We start from the raw sequence: 20,007 nt of genomic DNA, 5'->3' as shown, positions 1-20,007 counted from the left end.
TTTTTCATATAAAACACTTTAATGGCACTCTATAAAACAAAAACAACAACAAAGAGATATTCATCATCAGATATTGCTGGTATGTGATACTGTTTACATGACGGTTATAGTACCATTGTTTCAGGTGAGGCAATAATAGAGCAGCAGTACTGATTTCAGAAGATTTCAGCAATGACACAGGAGAAGATGGAATCACTGTACTGTCTACATCACAGGATAAAACATGCAGTCAAAATCTTGTGCAGTGCAGTAATCATGGCACAGAGCTGTAGCCCTGTCAGTAAAAAGTGCAGTACAGTAGATGCGAGCACATGCATAGAGAAGAAGGCTGAGACTATACTCACATCATAAACTAAACCACTTTACAGAACTGCAATCAACTCATTTAATTAGAAATATAGGCTAAACTGAACTGTATTTGGCGTAATGATTTTGTAAACTAATGGAGTTTAAACCTTTCACATGGTATCAGATTTCAGTTTCAAACTGTCAAATACATTCACCTCCGGAATTGACTAAACCAGAACAATACAATGAAGGACACAAGGTTTACAGAGCCTATAGCATCTTAAGGCACATTTAGTCAGTATATGTGGTTAAAAGGTTAGTCTATTCTGATTGCATGCAAATCCCTTTTGTAACATTGTGAGCTGTTTGACAGATCAGTACAGGTCTTTAGTTCTAGTGACAGAAATGCAATTATCATTAACATTGCATTCAGAAGTTTTGCATTTTTTTTGCATTTAATAATACTGAAATTTTGACAGCATTTAACTAAAACAATCACTCAGCAGTGGCACTTGATTACCTGTGTGTCAAAGCTTTGAGCCCCCAGCTTAAAGCCCAGTGGACGGAATGAGACACTGACGCTGCCAGTGCTGCAGGCAGATGTAGCCACACTAAATTGTAAAACAAGGCAGTAAGGGTGAACACATCCAACAAATAGTTTTCACAAAACAATCAATTCAAGGTCTACCAGCTTTTCCCACAGCTTTCAACCACATCACACGGCCTTTAGCAGTCTGTTCAGTTGTCATGGAGATGGATCTGTTGACACGCAAACTCAGTAGCTGTTAGGATTTCATCCATTGCAAGCTCAATCCAACAAATGATTTGTGTTATTTCCATTGAGGCATTAAGGTGGAAGGCACTGAGTTGACATCCCTGCTTTTATAATCTCTAACATGCACAACAGGTTGCAAAAATCAATCAACAACATTCAGTTAGTCTTTTAACTAAATGCAACATGTCCACTTAACGTTTCATTTTCTTAATGTCAATGTTTGAATTTTAGTGCTTAAATATTTAGTTTAGTTAAGTTAGTTAAAGTTATTTTCATACAGTTATAACTTTGGTTGCATAAAATTGCCAAAAGCTAAATCTAAGCAGATTAAGATTCAAGACATGATTTGATAAAAGATTTGACAGATTTGATAAAATGATATAAACTCAAACCCTAACACCGAAACAGGTACACCTTTTGCCAATGTGTTGATCAAGTATCACTGGGAAATGTATTGTGATATAGTCCTGTTTTGATTGTTTGTCCCACCCCTAGTTTCTACACTGTCTGCTTCAAAACATCATCTTGCAACATGCAACATCCATCTTGATCAGTTTCACCTAGTTTCACTGGAAAAAAAGACACCTTTGAAGTTGATAGACGGATTGTTCCTGTTACATTTAAATGATTTGGTCTGAGCAGATCCAAACATAATGAGGGAGTCCAGAGTGTGAGGACGGGGATGATGACTAGAAAACAGTGGTTTCTCCTTTTTTGTCCATCAGCTCCTTAAGAAACTTCTTTTCCTTAAGAAACGTCTTCTTTCTTAGTGGTTGCTACATTAAACCAGATGTTGGTAGATGCTGAAAAAAACTGGACAGTCATATATATACAGTATCAGGAGTGAGCATTGGTTTTGCAACAGACCAATAGAGGTCTGATCTCTTCCTCCATACATTTTCAGAAATTCACAAGAGCCTTTCTGTATTTGTCTAATGTTAGAAATCAAGCTCCATCTCTCCCTTTGACACTGTCTCCTTCACATGCTTGAAGGTCTCGTCATCAATTGGTTTCAAACGTTTGGTCACCAGCTTGAGGTTAGTTTCATGGAGGATAACCTGGGTCAAGTATTTCTCCCGTTTCATTTGTTCTTTGACAGCATATGGGACGTCTGGGATCACGTAGGACAGGATGAACTTGGTAAGGTAAACAATGTGCTGTGAGGAGAAGAAGAAGACCTCTCCATTAATATGTTTTAATAATTTCTGTTTTAATAAAAAAAATGTCTAAGTGTCAATGTGATTTCCTGTTATGTTCATACTTACCTCTACAACGATTATAAAAGCCATTTTGGCAGCAATCACATGCCAGTAGTACATATTGTACTCATACTCCTTGGGGTGTCCGGGAGGATAACGAAAATCTCGATACCTAAAAAAGAAAAGTTTTAAGTTTTCATCTGATTTTGTTTTCTTTCGAAAGCATCTGCAAGTAACGTGGTTAAATTTTGTCCATAAGTTGCCATCATACCATTAACTGTGGTAATTTTTGGAGTTTACATGAATAAACTCAAATACAAAATACCCCACCCCCGCCCCCCACCCAAATAGACATTATTCACATGGCCATGGTGTTCTCTTCTTTACAATCCAACAAGAGAAAATTTAATACAATATACACAGAATTTTGTACCTGCAGGTGGTGATATCGTAAGGTGTGCTCAAGGGTTTGCTAGTGTTGGAGAAATCTTTGATGTTGAATACAGATAGGGAGCTGTTAATGTATCCCTCCATGGTGTTACTAGCATGATCTCCATATGGGTACACAGAGAAAGACCAGTAGTACACCAACCGTGGAATCATGTCTGATGTAAAAGCAATGATCATGGCCTATTGAGACACAAAGACACAAAGTAAACGTGTGGAAGGCAGAAAACTGATGGCTACTGTCAACAATGTGTTCAAAAATGAAATATATAGAAAACAGATGATCTAATGAAACTATATGAATCTTATATTGTCCTTTTTATTTATTTATTTTATTTATTTATTTATTTATTTATTAGCATTTTTATAGTTTCTGGCATAAGCCTCTGCACAAACTGGGTCGGGACAAATTTAGCATACTTGCTCAATCTGTCTGGCAAGCAATCAAGATTCTAACAGTGTGAGATCATATGATTTCAAACAGGAGCCTACACTGCCCTACTGGCTTATTAAGTATCCTTGTACAGTCTACTTCGATACAGCCTTGCAATAGATCCTTCCTTCTGGGGTGAATAAAATATTAGAAACATCTGTCAAAAAAGGAACACCTCTATGACAGTGTCAACAGAAACTGATCATTTAAGCTTTGCAAAAATTAGGATTTACTGCAGGGCTGCTGTATTAGATTACATTTGATTTTGTGCTAGTAATCTGGCAACTCAGAGTAAAAAGTAACTTGCATTTGTTGCAACAGCCAAGATGGCAATTCCTTGAAGAATGGGCTCCCAAGCCCCTATATCCTGGGCCTTCTCTGGCATCATGCGGCGAAACTGAGTGGTGATTTTCCAAGCATCGACTCGAATCTCAAACAGGTTGTTGACCAGAGCCAGAACCGGAGCCAGAGGGAAGGAGGCCACAAACAGGGTCACAAAGCCAAACTGGATGACTGCGAGAGACAAGATACATGTATTAAAAAAAAACCCACAAGCACAGTTAAGACGGCCCAGGATCAGGTTGCAACAAGCTATTTGTAAATCCATTTCTGAGTTTGTGTGTACATTTCATCATAAATTCTTAGTAACTTATTACTTAAAAGAATTTCTTGGCTAGCTAGCTAGCTAACAACCAACCTCAATGGAAGAGTGTGGTAAAACCTGTTTTGCAATTTAGTGCTACATAATTCTCTACTTAGTAGCCACTTTCGTGTAATTACACTAGATTTGAAAATACGAATAGCTGGTGCAGCCGGCTCAATTTATGCTGCTATAAATAGGACAGAGGGAGGGACTGAAGGAGAGGTTTTCTTCTTACCCATCTCAAGATATTCATAGAACAGTCCTAGTTTTGAAACGGGCTGGAGCTGGTAGTCCTGCTCCCAACGAGGAATCATGTCCTGTGAGGCCACACGGGTGCAATAGCGGAAAATCAAATTCTTCACCCACCTATAGAGGGACGAACAACATCATATAACAGTGAATCTGTATGAAAATGCAGAGTTGATATACAGTATGTCTTTTCAAATTCTGATTCCTTACGGTAGCAAGACCTCTTGGATGTTATTCCAGATGGCTTTTCCACCCATGATGATAGCGAGCTGAGTTGTCAACTCAATCAGACAACCACCAGGATCACACTACAGAAACAAGACACACAGCAAGAGTCAAGAATGACAAAAAGGTAAGTTAAGTAATTAGACATGCAATAGACGCTGGATGAACCCACACTGTACCTCCTCGTTCCGGTATTTTCCCAAGAGATAAACAGGATCTCCAGGATAGCCAACTGCTTTCCCTTTGGCAAAGGCGATGTAGAAACAAGAGGAGTAATAGTTGACAAACTGAAAAAGGAACATCTTCAGGGTCAAGCTGTTCTCATAGTCTGTCTTGGTCCTTGGAAGCTCTGTTGTTGTGAGTCAGATATGAAAAGATTTGGGATTATACCATGATCAAGTCAGGAAAAGGTGGAATTTATGATTAAAATTAGGTTTTCAATGCATAACGTCTCCAATACTTTATTTACTGTCAATCACTGTCATTCATTTTCTAAATTGACCTGAATCTCTTTATGACTATAAATCTTCGGATAGAAAATTGGATACAACAACTCACCAAAGTCAGTGATCCAGATGGCAACCCGCTCATAGAGAATATTGAGGGTCATGATGACAACAAAGCTGATGAGGGAGGCCGTGACAGAGGTGGCCATCTGAGGCGTCACATACTCCTTTAACGGCTCCAGCTCCTTCAGATCCTGAGCTCTGAGTTTCGCCGAGAAGGCAAAGAACACAGCCAGGCGGTACACAGTGATGGCCACAATGGATGCCACAATCAACAGTATCTATAAAAGGCAATTTGTAATTTAGAAGACAATGCATGTTTTGAAAATGATATTTTTAAGCCTTTATTATAGACAAAAGCAGCAATGACATGAATAATTTTCAAAAATAATTTCCAAGAAGTTTCCTGAAAAGAACTATTAATTTGGTACAAGTTACAGAGAAAATAGAGACAGTGTGCAATTATAATACTTCCAATTAAGTCATTCTAATAGCTTGAGTAACCTAGGTGTCATTTAGTCACTGTACACCAGCTCAACTAAACATGCAAAAATGTCTCTACATGCAAGTGTACAACTCAAGATATATGGAGAATTGAGTTTCCAATAATAAATGAGTGATGAATTAATATTTACTTTGCTTTAAATTGAGGTTCTCAACACATTTATGTCCAAAAACTTCCTAGGAAATTACAGACTTGTAAAATTAAGAGTTACCAAAAAATGAATTGAAATAAAAATGTAATTTATTGACATTACCCAGAATAAGACTGTACCAATTCCTATTGACACCCGAACACATCGTCCACAGGCTGTATATGGCACTTTTTCTTTCACCTAAATCACAAAAAAACCACAGTGAAATACAACAACATCATGGTATGACCTAAACTGCTTTTTCTGGACATAGCATCTCTATATAGTGCCTTTCACTATGGGATAGAACATTAGCTGCAAACAAAAAAATGCATGTGTGTGTGTGTAATTTACCCCTGTGACAGGGTTTTTCCTCTCATAGATACACTTGGCTTCATATTCTGGACGAGGTGGCTCTTCCTGCTCCAGAAACTCCACAGTGTCCCACTCATACTCCAGCTCTGCCTGGTAGCGCTTCCAAAACTCCAGGAACAAAGTTACTACAGCCAGGAAATGAAAAGGAGCAGGAAAAAACAGGCAGTGCCATTATGAGAAAGAAGGGAAAAGTTAAAGGCACACTGTATTGTCTGCGTCTTCCTCCATAAACACTAAAAAATGTGTCTAAAATAGAATATTTTCCCTTTGATAGAACCAGAGATGAGGACAAAATAAACATTTCAAATAGTTAGTCAGTTACAGCTTCTCTCTAAGCTGGTGATACGGTGTACAACTTACCCCAGATTGACATAAAAACTGCAAACACCAGGGTTCCAAAGTTATCAAATATGCACAGTTTCTAAAAAAGAAAACATGAGAAACATGTAAGTCAAAATCGTCACAGTTCTAGTGTGCTTACATGCAAATTAATTTAAAACAGGACTGTTGCTGTGCCACTGTTGAAAATATCAGCCACAGACATTTGAATATGTAAAGCCTGTAACGGTAGGAACTGATGATCCTGAGAGAAATATGTCAGAACTTCACTTCATTTTTATGCATCGTGCGTAATACTCTTAGACAGAAATTCAAGACATAAATTATAAAAAGATTTTTGCCTCCAAAATATATTATATTATATATATATGTACCAGGAAGCTTTGCTCCAAAACTACATACATGACAGTATTTGCTGACATAAAGGTAAAAATCACATTATAATATATTGACTATTTAGAGGCCCACCACTCACAAAATGTTAACTTTTTACAGAAATATATAATCCTCAGTTACTTTTGTATTTTGTGCATATTGCCTGGAATTAGTCGGAAGATGACATGGAAAAACATTATCTTGGAAGTACATATTTCAAATTTAGATTATGTTGAGATAAAATACAACTCACTTTCGAAGCTTCACAAGTGCTGTTTAACCTCCAGTATTTGCATTCCCTGTCACACTGCGGACACATCACAATTTGTCCTCCGATCTCAGGATCACACACCTCTTTGCTACAGTCATTAAAACACAGAACAGAGATAAGACAGAGAGAAATGTATAAAACGGAGAATTCATGAAGAAAGTTTCACAGCACAGGTGTAAATAGGTGTAATGTAGATTTATGACCAATATGTTGTAAAAAACAGTATCTTTTTTTAAACAAACAATAGTTCAGAATATGTTGCTAGTTGAACTACATCAATTAATTTGACAAAATAATCACCTTAAGCTCCACTTTTTGAGCTTTCAGTCACATATCAGGGTCTTCATCAGCCATTTCAGTTTGCTCAGTTGTCGTGATCATGTGACCCTAACTATAGAACTTCAATCACATGATGTGGTGACGAGTGAGCCATCTCCACGACAACTGAGGGACTGACGAAGACTGAGATATGGTATGAAGCGCTAGAAAAAGCTAGTAAGTGGACCTTGAGTGAAGATTTTACTGTCACTATTTCTAAGGTTAATAATGACCTTCCATGCTCTACACTGATTTAAGATAATGATAATTAGTTAACGTAATAACTTCAAATACAGTATATATTGGGTTAATCTAAAGATTATCTATATATTTTGGAGAAAAGATCTCTCAGGTTCATCATTCAACATGTATACAAATGCATACCTCCAAGTGCTGGTTTCTTGAGACTTGTATCCATAAATGAAACAAGCCAATCCCACAACAGCAGCCAGAGTGAGCATTATTGTGTAGAAACCCAACCAGGCAAAGTAAATGCCAATCTTCTCCCCATAATACTGCCTGTGGAAAAAAAAATCTTTAACTATAATTACTGACACACAGTGAAAATAATTATATTGCTGCTCCAACGTAGTGAGAATGTCACTGAAGTCAAACACTCAGACCTTTTTATTGTATATACAAAGTATTCAGAAAGTAAAAGCTTGTGTTCACCTTATGAGGTCAAGTGGTTGCATCTTGTAGAAGCTTTTGGGATGAGCCCATTCTTCATAGAGGAGGAATCTCTCATTGGGGCAGCCCTCTTCTTTGGACTTGACATTGAACCTGCACTGAAACGTCCATAAAACCATACCAAATACTGTATGACTGCAATAAACTAAATAAGACATAAATCTAGTGTTACTAAACAAACAGGTTTGATAATCTAAGCCATATGAAATGAACTGGAAATGCTGTTACAGCTTTTCAGCAACACTCTGAAAATAAGATATATACAGTATGCAGTTAACTGAATCACTAGAAGCAAATAGCCTCACTTACATCATGGAGAGGGTAGGCAGCTTTGTACACTGAACCATCCAGCAGTTTTGTGATACCAAACTTCTTGATATTCCCACGAATTTCATAGGGGGCACGGCTCAGAATGTAATATGCCTGGGAAAAGAAGAAGAGCGTTATATTGTTGTGCTCAAGTTATCTACATGCTACTAATCTGTTTACATACTTTATTTTATCATACGATAACATGATATATCAATAGTTTTTTATAGATAACATAACTTTTGTCAAGGGGGCTTTTCTTGAGCTGCTCTGGTGATAGTGATAGAAAAGAACTCAGCCTGAACTGACTGTGACAACATGAGTAAACTTGCCATCCTACTCCTCATGGCAGGAGTGAAGAAGACATCCTTGTCCTTGATGTAGAAGTACTCCAGGCGGTCTTTCTCAAAGGGGGCAGTGAAGAACTCAGCCTCCTTGGTGATCAGATCCTCGTTGGGGTAGAAGTGCTTGGTGATGCAGGTGAAATAGCGCCATGGAGATGGGCGCGAGGACAGGTCATTGGGTTGGATAGGAACCTTGATGTGCAGGACCTCAGCGTAGGTGCACAACACGTCCCAAGGCATGTGGACCTTGACGAACATCAATTTTTCATCAACTACCTGCAGAACACAAAGAGAGTTCAGTTTACTTGGAACTGCTCCACAGCAAATCTGTCATCCCCCTTCATCTGGCTGACCACTTCTTTATTCAATTCATGATCACCTTACCAGAACATCCTCATATTCCTCCACAAACGGTCTCCTTCCGCCACACATTCCGGTCCTTCAAACCAACTCAACTTTCCAATGAGGTCTTGGCTACCATGCGTCTTCATAATGAATTTTCCTCACTCCCTGTCAATGAGGCTACAGACACACTCTGTTCCTCTCCCCTTTGACCGAGGAGGAAGTCTCCAAACTTCTGCTGGATTCTCGTCCCACTCCCTGTCCACTAGACCCAATACCATCCAACCTTCTACAGACCATTTTCCCCGCACTTATCCCCGCAGTCACACACATCATCAACTCTTCACTTTCAACAGGTGTGTTCCCCAATGATTTTATGCAAGGTCGAGTCACCCCACTACTCCAAAAATCCTAAATTAAACCCAGCCCAGGTTGAAAACTACAGACTGGTTTCACTCCTGCCCTTCATATCAAAAATACTTGAGAACACAGTCTTTAACCAAGTCTCTGAATTCCTTTCTGAGAACTACCTGTATGACTCAAATCAGTCTGGCATTAAGTGGGGGCACTCTACCGAGACTGCACTCCTGTCAGTTATGGAATCACTATGTTCAGCTAGAGCTGCTGGTCAGTCCTCAGCTCTATTGCTGCTAGATCTGTCAGCTGCCTTTGACATGGTTAACCACCAAATCCTCCTCTCCACACTCACTGAGCTTGGTATCTCAGGATCTGCCCTACGCTGGTTCATGTCCTACTTCTAAGGGAGATATTTTAGAGTATCTTGGAGGGGAGAAGTGTCCAAACCACAAAGCCTAACCACAGGGGTTCCTCAAGGGTCAGTGCTTGGTCCCCTTCTCTTCTCAATAAACACCACCTCACTTGGCGCAATAATCCGCTCCCATGATTTCCCATACCACTGCTATGCTGACAATACCCAGCTCTTCCTGTTGTTCCCGCCGGAAGACCACACAGTCTCGGCTCGGATCTCGTCATGCATCACCAATATATCGGCATGGATGAAAGGACACCAACTTCAACTTAACCTCTCTAAGACCGAGCTCCTTGTCATCCCAGCCAGTCCCTCTATACAACAAGACATCGGGATCCAGCTCCAATCAGCCCAACTCATGCCCACAAGTCTGCCTGAAACTTGAGTGTCATGATTGATGACCAACTACCTTTTAAGGTTCACGTGGCCTCAGCTGCTCAGTCATGTCAATTTGTCTTGTACAACATCAGGAGGATCAGATCCTCCCTGTCTGAGCAAGCAGCACAACTCCTGGTACAGGCTATTGTAATATCACACATTGACTACTGCAACTCCTTACTGGCAGGCCTCCCCACATGTATGTTAAAACTCCTGCAGATGATCCAGAACGCAGCAGCAACTCTAGTCTTTAACCAGCCCAAAACAGCACTTTACCCCGCTGTTTCATATTGCTCCACTGGCTCCCAGTTGCTGCCCACATCAAATTCAAAACCCTGACAATCGCTTACAAAACAGTAACTAAAACAGTTCCTGCCTACCTTAATTCCTTCATTCAGGTCTATGCTCCCTCCTGCTGACTACGCTTTGCCAATGAAAGGCGCCTGGTAACACCACCACAACAGGGCCCTAAGTCGCTAGCTAGACTCCTCTAATCTGTAGTTCTCTGGTGGTGGAACGAGTTACCAAACTCTGTTCAATCCACAGAGTCCCTCTAACTCTTTAAGAAAAGACTAAATACCCAGCTCTTTCACAAACACCTCTGCACTTGATGGACTGAAAAAAAAGAGAAAAAGAAAAAAAAAAAACTTCCCTACATACATTGCCTCTCTGCACTGCCTGTTGGCACCTACGTCCTATCAGACTCAAACTTAGCTTTATGGCACTTACTCATGTTATTCTCTCCTGACTAGATCCCTGCTTGTGTTGTATCAACTCTCAGATGCACATTGCTTTGGATAAAAGCGTCTGCTAAATGAAATTGTGAATTGTAAATTGTAATTGTAAGTTAGAGAGAAAGCAGCCTAACCTAAATCTAATTACTTAATTGGTGCAGTCCACTTACAGATCGTGTTGCCTCCAGCTCCATTCCCATCTTCATCAGGCTGGCCTCAAAGTACTCTCGCCGCCTCTGCACAGAAGAACACAGAAAATGGTTTCAGTCAGGTTCTTGTGTACATGCTCTCTCCTCCTAACTGGCCATTGTGATTCAATTTCTGTGCCGGGTGTACTGAAGTCAAGCAGGCCAGGACTTACATGCTCAGCCTGCAGTGTAAATACTGTGATCATTTGTCAAAGGACTCCCTATGGTAATCATATGAATGTACACAAAACAGCATTTTAATTTAGATTAGTTTATTTGCCTTAATGAAGAAGGTGACAGAATTTTCACCTTGACAGGCTTTATGTGCTCCTTAATTTTATTTTCCATTTCCATAACATAAGCATTATTTACACTGTACATAGTGGCCATGCATGAAGACTCTGCCAGCAAATTAGAGCACGTAACTAGACATGTCTTTGTTGATGGCACGTCATCCAATATTGCGTTACAGTGAACTGAAATCTGCGACTATTATTTGTCATGGAAATGCTGCACAGCTACACCAAAAAACATTAGAAAGAGCACTGAAATACTACTGAAAACTAATGCTGCTTCTGTTAAAGCTGAGCACTTTGGCGCAACATATGAGTAATATTCGAGTAATAGAAAAAGTAGCTCACCAAAATTAATGAAAATCATTAAAACTTCTTGTTTCAACTGCCTTCTAACTTTTTGTTTTGTTATTTTGACTGTTTTGGAGCATTTTTATTCAAGGAAATCCAGTCTTTCTGAATAAATACAAACTTAATTGTGTCACCTGCATACATTTTCACTTAATCCTATTATGTTAGTCCCATTCAAATGAATTTCAAAGGAACTATTGACAAAGCAAAACTCAATATCTTTGCTGTTTGTTTTATCCAACTCTGTTCACAAGAAATACCGCAAGAGCATGAAAACTTAGGCAAACACAATGACATAATTAAAAGTCAGTCATCACACAGTTCAGCTAACACTATCTGAACTGAGCCACACCCATCTAAGGAGCAAAACAGATCTGAAAAAACTCTGAGAAGGTTTTGCAATTCCTGTTTGAACCACGTTTGGCTCTAGAAAAACAAAGGAGTGCCTGGTGAAGACACTTCTCATCCTTCACTGGATTTAGTTTGGCTTGTGATGATTATGAAAGAGGAATTGCCGCAGTCCCAGTGGATCTGCGGGGAAGAAGCTCATGAGCTCTGACTTGAAACGGCTCACTCAGCCGGGCTTTTCCAGGAAACTGAAATGATAATGTTTTCTTCCCTAAAAGACCAACTCATAATTTTTGACTAATAACAGCACTGTCTCAACTTCCAAACTACTTGAGAGTTATAATTGCAACAGACTTTAAGGTGTATGGATCTACGGTGTTTGCAAGCATTATATTACACATACCTCACTGTAAACCTATTGTGAAAGACCATTATAGCAACAAATAACACAACTGGCAATGACAGTTCATGTCTTATTGTCCTTCATTTGTGTACTTCAATCCCTGCATATCCCTGATATTTAAATATGTGACATGTAAAAAGTAAGTGGCATGTTAAATATTAATAATACAGTAGGAATGACAAAGCACAACATCCTTGCGACTATACAAACATTTTTCATGAGTTTTCAGATTTCTGGACCCAAAAAATGTTGCAAGATAATAACGTTAGATGAAGTCCAAGATTGGGTAAGATGGCTTATGACCAGACTGATATGATTTGAATTTGCTTGGCAAAGACTTGGTCATCTAAGTGAAGGAGTAATGCCCCTTATTTCCTTCCCTCATGGAACCAAAACAGCAGCTGCACTAAGCAACTCAAAGATAAAAAAGGGTGTTGGATGAATGTGAAGTACATTGTGAAGTAGTACGGCAGCACTATAAAAACAATTTATGATCAGCTGCTCCCTTTCCTGCATAATTAAAAGGTCAAGCAATATTTAAGCCTCTGTGCACTATCTGCTAACCATACACTGTCATGGGTAATTAATTTAAACTCACAGACTGTCATTCTGATACAAATACAAACTCCCTTGACAAATAGTCAAGAGTCAATACAGTTGGCATGTGTAATAAAACACACAAGACTCACCATATGTGACTGGATATTTTCTTTATCCACATAGTGAAAAAGTACCAATTCTACTTTACTGTGTTGTGTTTGATTCACTACTGCATCTTCATTTAGTCATCTATCAACTATTACTCACCTAACATGACTTTAAGCTGAAGTTTACACAAAAACCACAATTAAAAACAATCATTACTATGCATGGACACACTGTGTTGTTCGTTAAGGCTTGACTGAAAACTCAAAATGTGAGATTCAAATTGTCATATTATAATGTATTGGCATTTCAGTGTTCTGATAGCCTTGGGATTTAGGTTGCTGACCATGTAATCTGTGGTTCAAGTCCACCAGTGGACCTTTGTTGTATGTCATCCCCCTCCTCTCCAGTCCCTCATTTCCTGTTATTTCTTTACTGTACACTGTCTAATGAAGGAAAAAAATGTCCCAAATGACACTTAAAACTCCAAACAGATGCTTGCTTTTGTGTGAAGATTACTTTCTATCACGTTTAAAGTGAGCACAATTTGTAAAACTTAAAATACATGCAGATTTAATATGATATGCAGTAGGGGAACCACCAGCTCAAAAACACTGAAAAAGAGAAAAATACCTTGCGCCGCTGGAAAGTGTGCCTCTTCTCAAAGTCCTTCTTGTCCTCATCTTCGTAGACCAGGATGAAATCGATCCGCCTCACACCATCATTGAAGAATAAAGAGTCTGGTTTGTCATTGAACTCTGCCTGCGGGCAAAAACAAGGCTCGTCAGGTAAGTCTGCGGCCTGAAACTCGTACTCCTCTTCCTCCATAATGTCATACATGTTGCACGGTGAGAGGAGACAGGAGCCTGTGTGTGGACAGTCTGTGCAGAAATGCTGCTAAATACTGACCTTAAGCAGCGTATTTCATCTATGATCTGGGTCATGCAGGAGTGGGAAGAGTCAACAAACATTATGACTCCCGCCCTTCATCTCTCTCTCCCTCTCTCTCTCTCTCTCTCTCTCTCCACACAGTCAGACTTGTCACACCAATAAACATTAAAAAAACTTCTGCAAATGTCTGTAACTACTTGCATGATTATATATTTTTCAATTTTATGTCACAGAGTTTTGTGTAATGATTTGAAAACTGTCTTATAGTACAGTGACTTCAATATCTGCTTTCTGTTAGCTAAAGAAATACTAAGAATGAAAAGGTGCATTCTTTCATTTCATGCTTTTGCATCACAAATATAGTTACAGTTTACATAAAAATTATATTTGCAAATACATGTGCAAATGATTTGTCTTATTGTATGCGAGCAAGGCATCAACAGATGATATTGACTCACCAGTTGTGCTTTGGGTACTGTTGATCCTTCTTTAATACTTTGATATGTTGGTAAAAACTCCTGAGGGTAAACTGTAGAAAAAACAACAGACCAAACACATAAAATAAATACATGATAAAGACCCAAAACAACACATTGGCACGCTGCTATTATATTGGATAGATATTGGTATCAGAGTAAAAATCGGCAGGTATGCAATGGGAAATTGTATCACAGTATACTGCAACAATGAATGTTTTATTTGCAGCATTTATATGAAAATTTGACTCTAATCTAATATAGTTTTGTGCTTTCATTTAAGTTATTATTTTTGATTTGATTTCACTTTATAATCAGATTATTTTTATGAAATTTGCCTTGCGTCCCAAGGCGTATGCTACATTTCGCATATAACAAAACAAATTAACACATTTAATCAAATAACAAAACAAACACTGCAAACATACAGCAGACATTACAAATAAGTAGCTGCAGTGCAATCTTTTTGAATTTTAAATTATATAAATTTGAAAATGTTGTGTTATCTTACACACTATGAAAATAAAGACTATTGTTCAACTATAAAACGTCTTTTATGAAATGTCAAGTATGGTGCTGTTGCTCTGTCATTAGCTTAGTTCTAGTTAAAGGTTTAAGATGGGTTTAAACCACGTCCAATGGTCCCTTACACACATTACTGTGTTGTCAGAAAGAGCAATTAAACTGCACCTGTGGTTCAGTCCAAACCCAGCTGCTGTGTCCACTAGAAGTCCCCTAAATGTCACTAAAGGTAGCTGTGTCTGACATTTAACTTAAATGTGCAAAACATGCAAACATGTGCCTTCTCTGAAAACACTCATGACATAAGTGCACATATACATTTACACTTTACCATTCACTATACATTTACTACACCATTTTATATACATTTATTTTACCATTTACTGTGAGTTTACTTTACCATTTACTCTACCATCTGCTATAGTGCACTATATAATAAATGGGGAGTGGTTTCAGACACAGACATGGACTAACAGAGGTTTAAGTTCTTATAATTTAGGGTATGACAAGATTTCTACAACTGAAATTTCTAAAAGTGTAAACATTTAACCACGTATGATCTAGACAACGCTGTCATCTAATCTATTGTTATTGTACAATCACAGTGAAATGATTTTTGAGGCCAGAAAAATGGTTACTGATTATCTGTACCTCTAACTGCAGAGGTCAATCCATAGCAACCAAGGAAGATGTATTTTGTAAGTATTTTACAGAATATTACTGCTGCAGTAGACCGTGAGGGGTAATTATTACAATATTACGGTTCTGCCTCAGCAGTACTCACTGAAAGAGAACAGACTGTAACTCATTTACCAAAAAGTCTCAGGGGTTGAACCAATGACTTTCCTTTAACAAGCATGTTTCCCAAAACATCCTGCTGTTGTTGCTTGCACACAATTGCTCATCACAATGTTATTTTACTCCCTGGAAAAAGAAAAAAATAGATCACCACCTACTATTGTGTGGTAAACACTCTATCCACTTACAGAATGTACTGTATAGTGTAAACTACTGTATGCTCTGTTATATGGAACATCACTTTATTGCAACTGTATTGCTACTTCTTACAAAACAGAATACATGACTTCCAGTACGGAAAATCCTGGGATCTTTCCATATAAAGCAGAGCACGATGAGAGAACTGAGTCAAGACAGATGTTTTCAAAACACTGGCCATAGTAACACCATAGGAAACTAACTGTGTAATCACTGCTCATCAAGTGGGATTTTCCTTCCCTCTTACAAAGCTTTTTTACAAGTCTCTGTATTTTGACATAACGTGCCAGTGACAAACCTGTAACGCTAATCTTAAATGACACTGCCTTAAGGCTACTCTCATTCTGATACAGATTAATTTATAACTGACTCTGTATTACTGAAACTGTTTGGCTTTTTAGTATTTTAGATGGAAAGATACATACCTTTGACCTTTGCAAGGTCAATACTTAACCCTTGCAGTGTAAATTATAGCAACACTGTAATATCACATGTAAGGTAAAAGAAACACGATTAAAAAACATCTGTAGCCTACAGTGAGTCAGTCACTAAGAGTCTCTTGAAAGGCATGTTGAGTCTATGCCCATATGCTGCCTGTACAAAAAAAATCTGCTTTTGCGTCACAACCCACCCACCCACCCACCCAGCACTCACTTCCTCTCTCGAGGACCATAACTACACACGAAATAGTAGTCAGCCCAAACAAACAGAAAAAAACATAACTCTTTAACTGAAACAACTGTGACAAAATGCATTCTTTTAATTTTGTACAGCATAAAGGTATAAGATAAGTATTTTGCTTGACCTCCAGACTAACATTTAAACTCTCTTCATGTTTGATGCCAACCACAGCCACATGTCACCTCTCCCCGTCTGACAGGAAATTCTTTTCTGAATCAAACACCAATGCATTTGACAGCTTTTGCTCTCCAACTTTTGGTAGAAATTGGCAAAGATTGTCGTGTTTTTGCCATGAACAGAGTCAGCCCTCAGATAGTGAATATATCTTTAAGAAACTCAGCTTGTTGCTTGATATCCACTGACCTGCAGTAACCCCGTCAGACCTGACAGGCATCAGCTTTACTGCGCCAACACCATGAAGACAATGTTAGGTAGATGTCACACATGACTGAGAACATACCATTGTGTTCATGTTCCACATCACTAAGTTGAATCAAACTGTAAACTTTCAGCCAGTCTACTGTTTTTCTACTGTTGACACAGCAACACAGGATGCAACAAAGTATGAACATAAATAATTAATTACAATGGAATATCCATTAAATAAAGTGCACTTTGACATCTCCTTTATAATCCAGTGTGAAAATCATTGCTAATTTTCATATGGTCAGGGCCTTTTATTGTGTATGACTGACAAATTTTAAAGTTAACCCAAAAGAACCATTTGTCTCTCAGTGAGCTGTGAGTTAAAAAAAAAAAAAGAAAAAAAAAAGCCTGACATACAAGACATGTCATTGTGGATGAGACAGACAAAAAGGGGCTTATAGATTGAGAAATCGTTTCCATGAAATACCAGAGTGGAAGCTGACAGCTGCACAAACACTGAAACATAATGTAAGTGTAGGTGTAGGTTTCCAACACCGACTATTTTCACATCTACTCTACTCACCGATTGCCATTTCATTTGTAGTGTTAGGAATGTAAGCAATGCAAGACAACAAAGAGAGTGGAAAGATTCGATCATTTCTAGACAACGATCCAGCCTCTCCGAGGAGCAACATCTGACATCTGAAGTACACTGAGGTTTTAGCGGTTTTGGGGGTTTCTATTAAACTGGTGATTGGCCAATATCTCTTATCTGTGTTTATTTTTATTGTGGACATGGTGGCGGGAGCTTGTGCTCTCTTAAAAATGTCTGCACCACACCCATGCGAGTTTTAAACAAACACAGTGTGCATGACAGTGTTTCCTCTACATTCATATAAGCGTGGTGGACCACCACAGTAAGAACATTACCACCAAAGCAACAAACACAAACAAGCATAAGGCTTAGTGAGTAGAAGTAGCCCTTTAATCATGATCAAGTAACCAAATATGAACAATATTGTGCTGCAACCACTTATAGCACTAAAACCAAAACTAAGACCAACAGGGTTGGATGAGGAACAAATGCCAAAAAGGACCCCCTGCCACCTCTGCTACAAAACAATTACAGAGGAAACAATGCATGATTTAAATGTTATACAGACGCAGCTTCAATTTTTTATATAATTATTTAATCCTACTATATCATAATCTAGCCTTTAAAGATGCCAGCACAAGGGGACTCGTTTTTAATAATTGCAGATACTATTGTTTTTGTGTTCAGCAGGGAAATCTTGAACCATTTATTACAAGCTGATCTTTTACTGAAGTAAAAGTAAGAACATCACTGTGTAAAAATAGTCTATCAAAAGCAAAAATGTTGCATTCATGTACAGAATTATTATCAACAAAATTTATATTTAGTACCCAGGTAGCAGTATGGCCCTCTAATTATCACATTATTGGCATATTATTGGCCTATCAATATTTAAGCAGCATTTTAATGTTGTTGTGGTTGAGAGCTAGTTTTAACTACTTTACATACTGCTGGTTAGTTTAATTTGTAAAACGGCTTCATAATTAATAAACTGACTGCATGTGTTGTGTGTAAAATCTATATCCACAAATTTTCAAATAAATATAAAGTACCAGTCAAAGGTTTGGACACAAATTCCCATTCCCTTGAATGAGAAAGTGTGTCCAAAAGTTTGATTGGCATTGTAATACAGTGAAAAGTGCGGTATTTGCTTCTGCAATATAGTAATGTAGCAGAAAATACTCAAGTAAAGTACAAGTACTTGAAAACTGTATGTAAGTACAGTATTTGAGTAAATGTCCCTGGTCCACTACTGCTTTCAAGCAACTTTAAAAGTTGTTTTAAAGTTTTAAAGCTGTCAAAACTAACAAAATACAGATGCACGAGTATCATTCCCAGAGCTGAGTGTGGCCTAGCTGAAGTATTTCAAAGTTCACATGGGCAGCTGCTATCAAATCCAGGCAGTGCCCAATGATACCACACAAAATCACTCGCAAGACAACAAATCTCTTGCGAAAGATAGGGCAGAGCTTTCTTTCTCTCACCGACTTCCTCGTCTATCATGCCAACGTCTGTATCTCCCTCCAAGTCCTCCGCCTCAGACAAGGACTCCATCTCGAGGATGTCGTTGTCGCTCATCGTCCTAGTCGAGGGTCACATCACCGACAGAAAAGACTTTTGATTCACCGGCAGCTTGCAGTATATTACTACAGCTTTACAGTGCAGTGCATTCTTGCTTGATGTCTCAACATCGATCCGCCGCATAAAGTTTAGTCAAGTTGTGACTTGAGAAAATGGAAATGAAGCGGGTGGGGTTGTGGGAGGAGGAGAAGAAGGAGGGTTGTGATGTTGTTCAGCCACATTTGCCAGAACGAGTTACGCCCATTGGTTGTTGAACATATTAGTAGTATGTATTTTATGTGAAAAAGTAACTTTGCAGCTCATACATTAGTTTGTATCTTTGAATTGTCGAAATATATACACATATATAGTTTTTAAGTTATGACCTACTTTTTTCGGTTAAAGGACGTGTGTATGATTTAGGGGGGTCTATTGGCAGAAATGAAATATAATCAAGTGGGTAGCTCCTGGTGTTTCGGTTTAACCAGTGACCGTGACCTATAGACTCTAGTTGTTTTTTTTTTTTGCGAGTTTCGCGACCACCAGGTTCACTGCAACCTCACCATTAGATGCCACTAAGTCCTACACACTGGTCCTTTATGATGGTTTAGTCAAACATAGTCAAACACTGTATCATTTTTGGCAGACAGTAGACAATTGCATTACCACGAAAATATCTTTAAAAGTTTAAAACCCTGCTGCTGTATTATTATAACATGATAAAAACTGACTATAGTACTGAGAATTATGTTGTAGATAATTTGTCTAAAAAGCAAGATCTCTATGGGCCCAGCTAAGATCTGGTGTTTTACTAAAATTTGGATTTTCCCAATGTGCTGTCTAAATTATATCTATTTCTATAATCTATATCTATATCTATCTATCTATCTATCTATCTATCTATCTATATATATATATATATATATATATATATATATATATATATATATAATCAGGACTTTTTGGACAAGGCATCGGGCATTGTACTGCCCAATGCTTTGTCCAGTAAGTTAAAAAAAAAAAAGATATTGATTTTGTAAATATAGAT

At 38.3% G+C, this 20,007-nt stretch overlaps 1 protein-coding gene across 1 annotated transcript; it reads right to left on the bottom strand.

Moving 5' to 3' along the window:
* On the bottom strand, positions 1–19,196 carry ano6 (anoctamin 6). Its single transcript, XM_067581252.1, has 20 exons — positions 18,884–19,196; positions 14,222–14,292; positions 13,506–13,634; positions 10,815–10,880; positions 8,410–8,697; positions 8,078–8,191; positions 7,751–7,866; positions 7,463–7,597; positions 6,743–6,848; positions 6,136–6,196; positions 5,755–5,900; positions 5,524–5,601; positions 4,818–5,046; positions 4,439–4,608; positions 4,245–4,342; positions 4,021–4,151; positions 3,450–3,655; positions 2,696–2,892; positions 2,329–2,434; positions 1–2,220 (listed from the first exon to the last, which is right to left on the bottom strand). The coding sequence occupies exons 1-20, from the start codon at positions 18,975–18,977 to the stop codon at positions 2,002–2,004; spliced, it is 2,760 nt and encodes a 919-aa protein (XP_067437353.1). The 5' UTR covers positions 18,978–19,196; the 3' UTR covers positions 1–2,001.
* Between the last annotated feature and the right edge of the window lie 811 nt (positions 19,197–20,007).

Source organism: Thunnus thynnus, chromosome 23 (assembly GCF_963924715.1).
Source record: "Thunnus thynnus chromosome 23, fThuThy2.1, whole genome shotgun sequence".
Classification (NCBI taxonomy): domain Eukaryota; kingdom Metazoa; phylum Chordata; class Actinopteri; order Scombriformes; family Scombridae; genus Thunnus; species Thunnus thynnus.
This window is presented reverse-complemented; position numbering and strand designations above follow the sequence as displayed.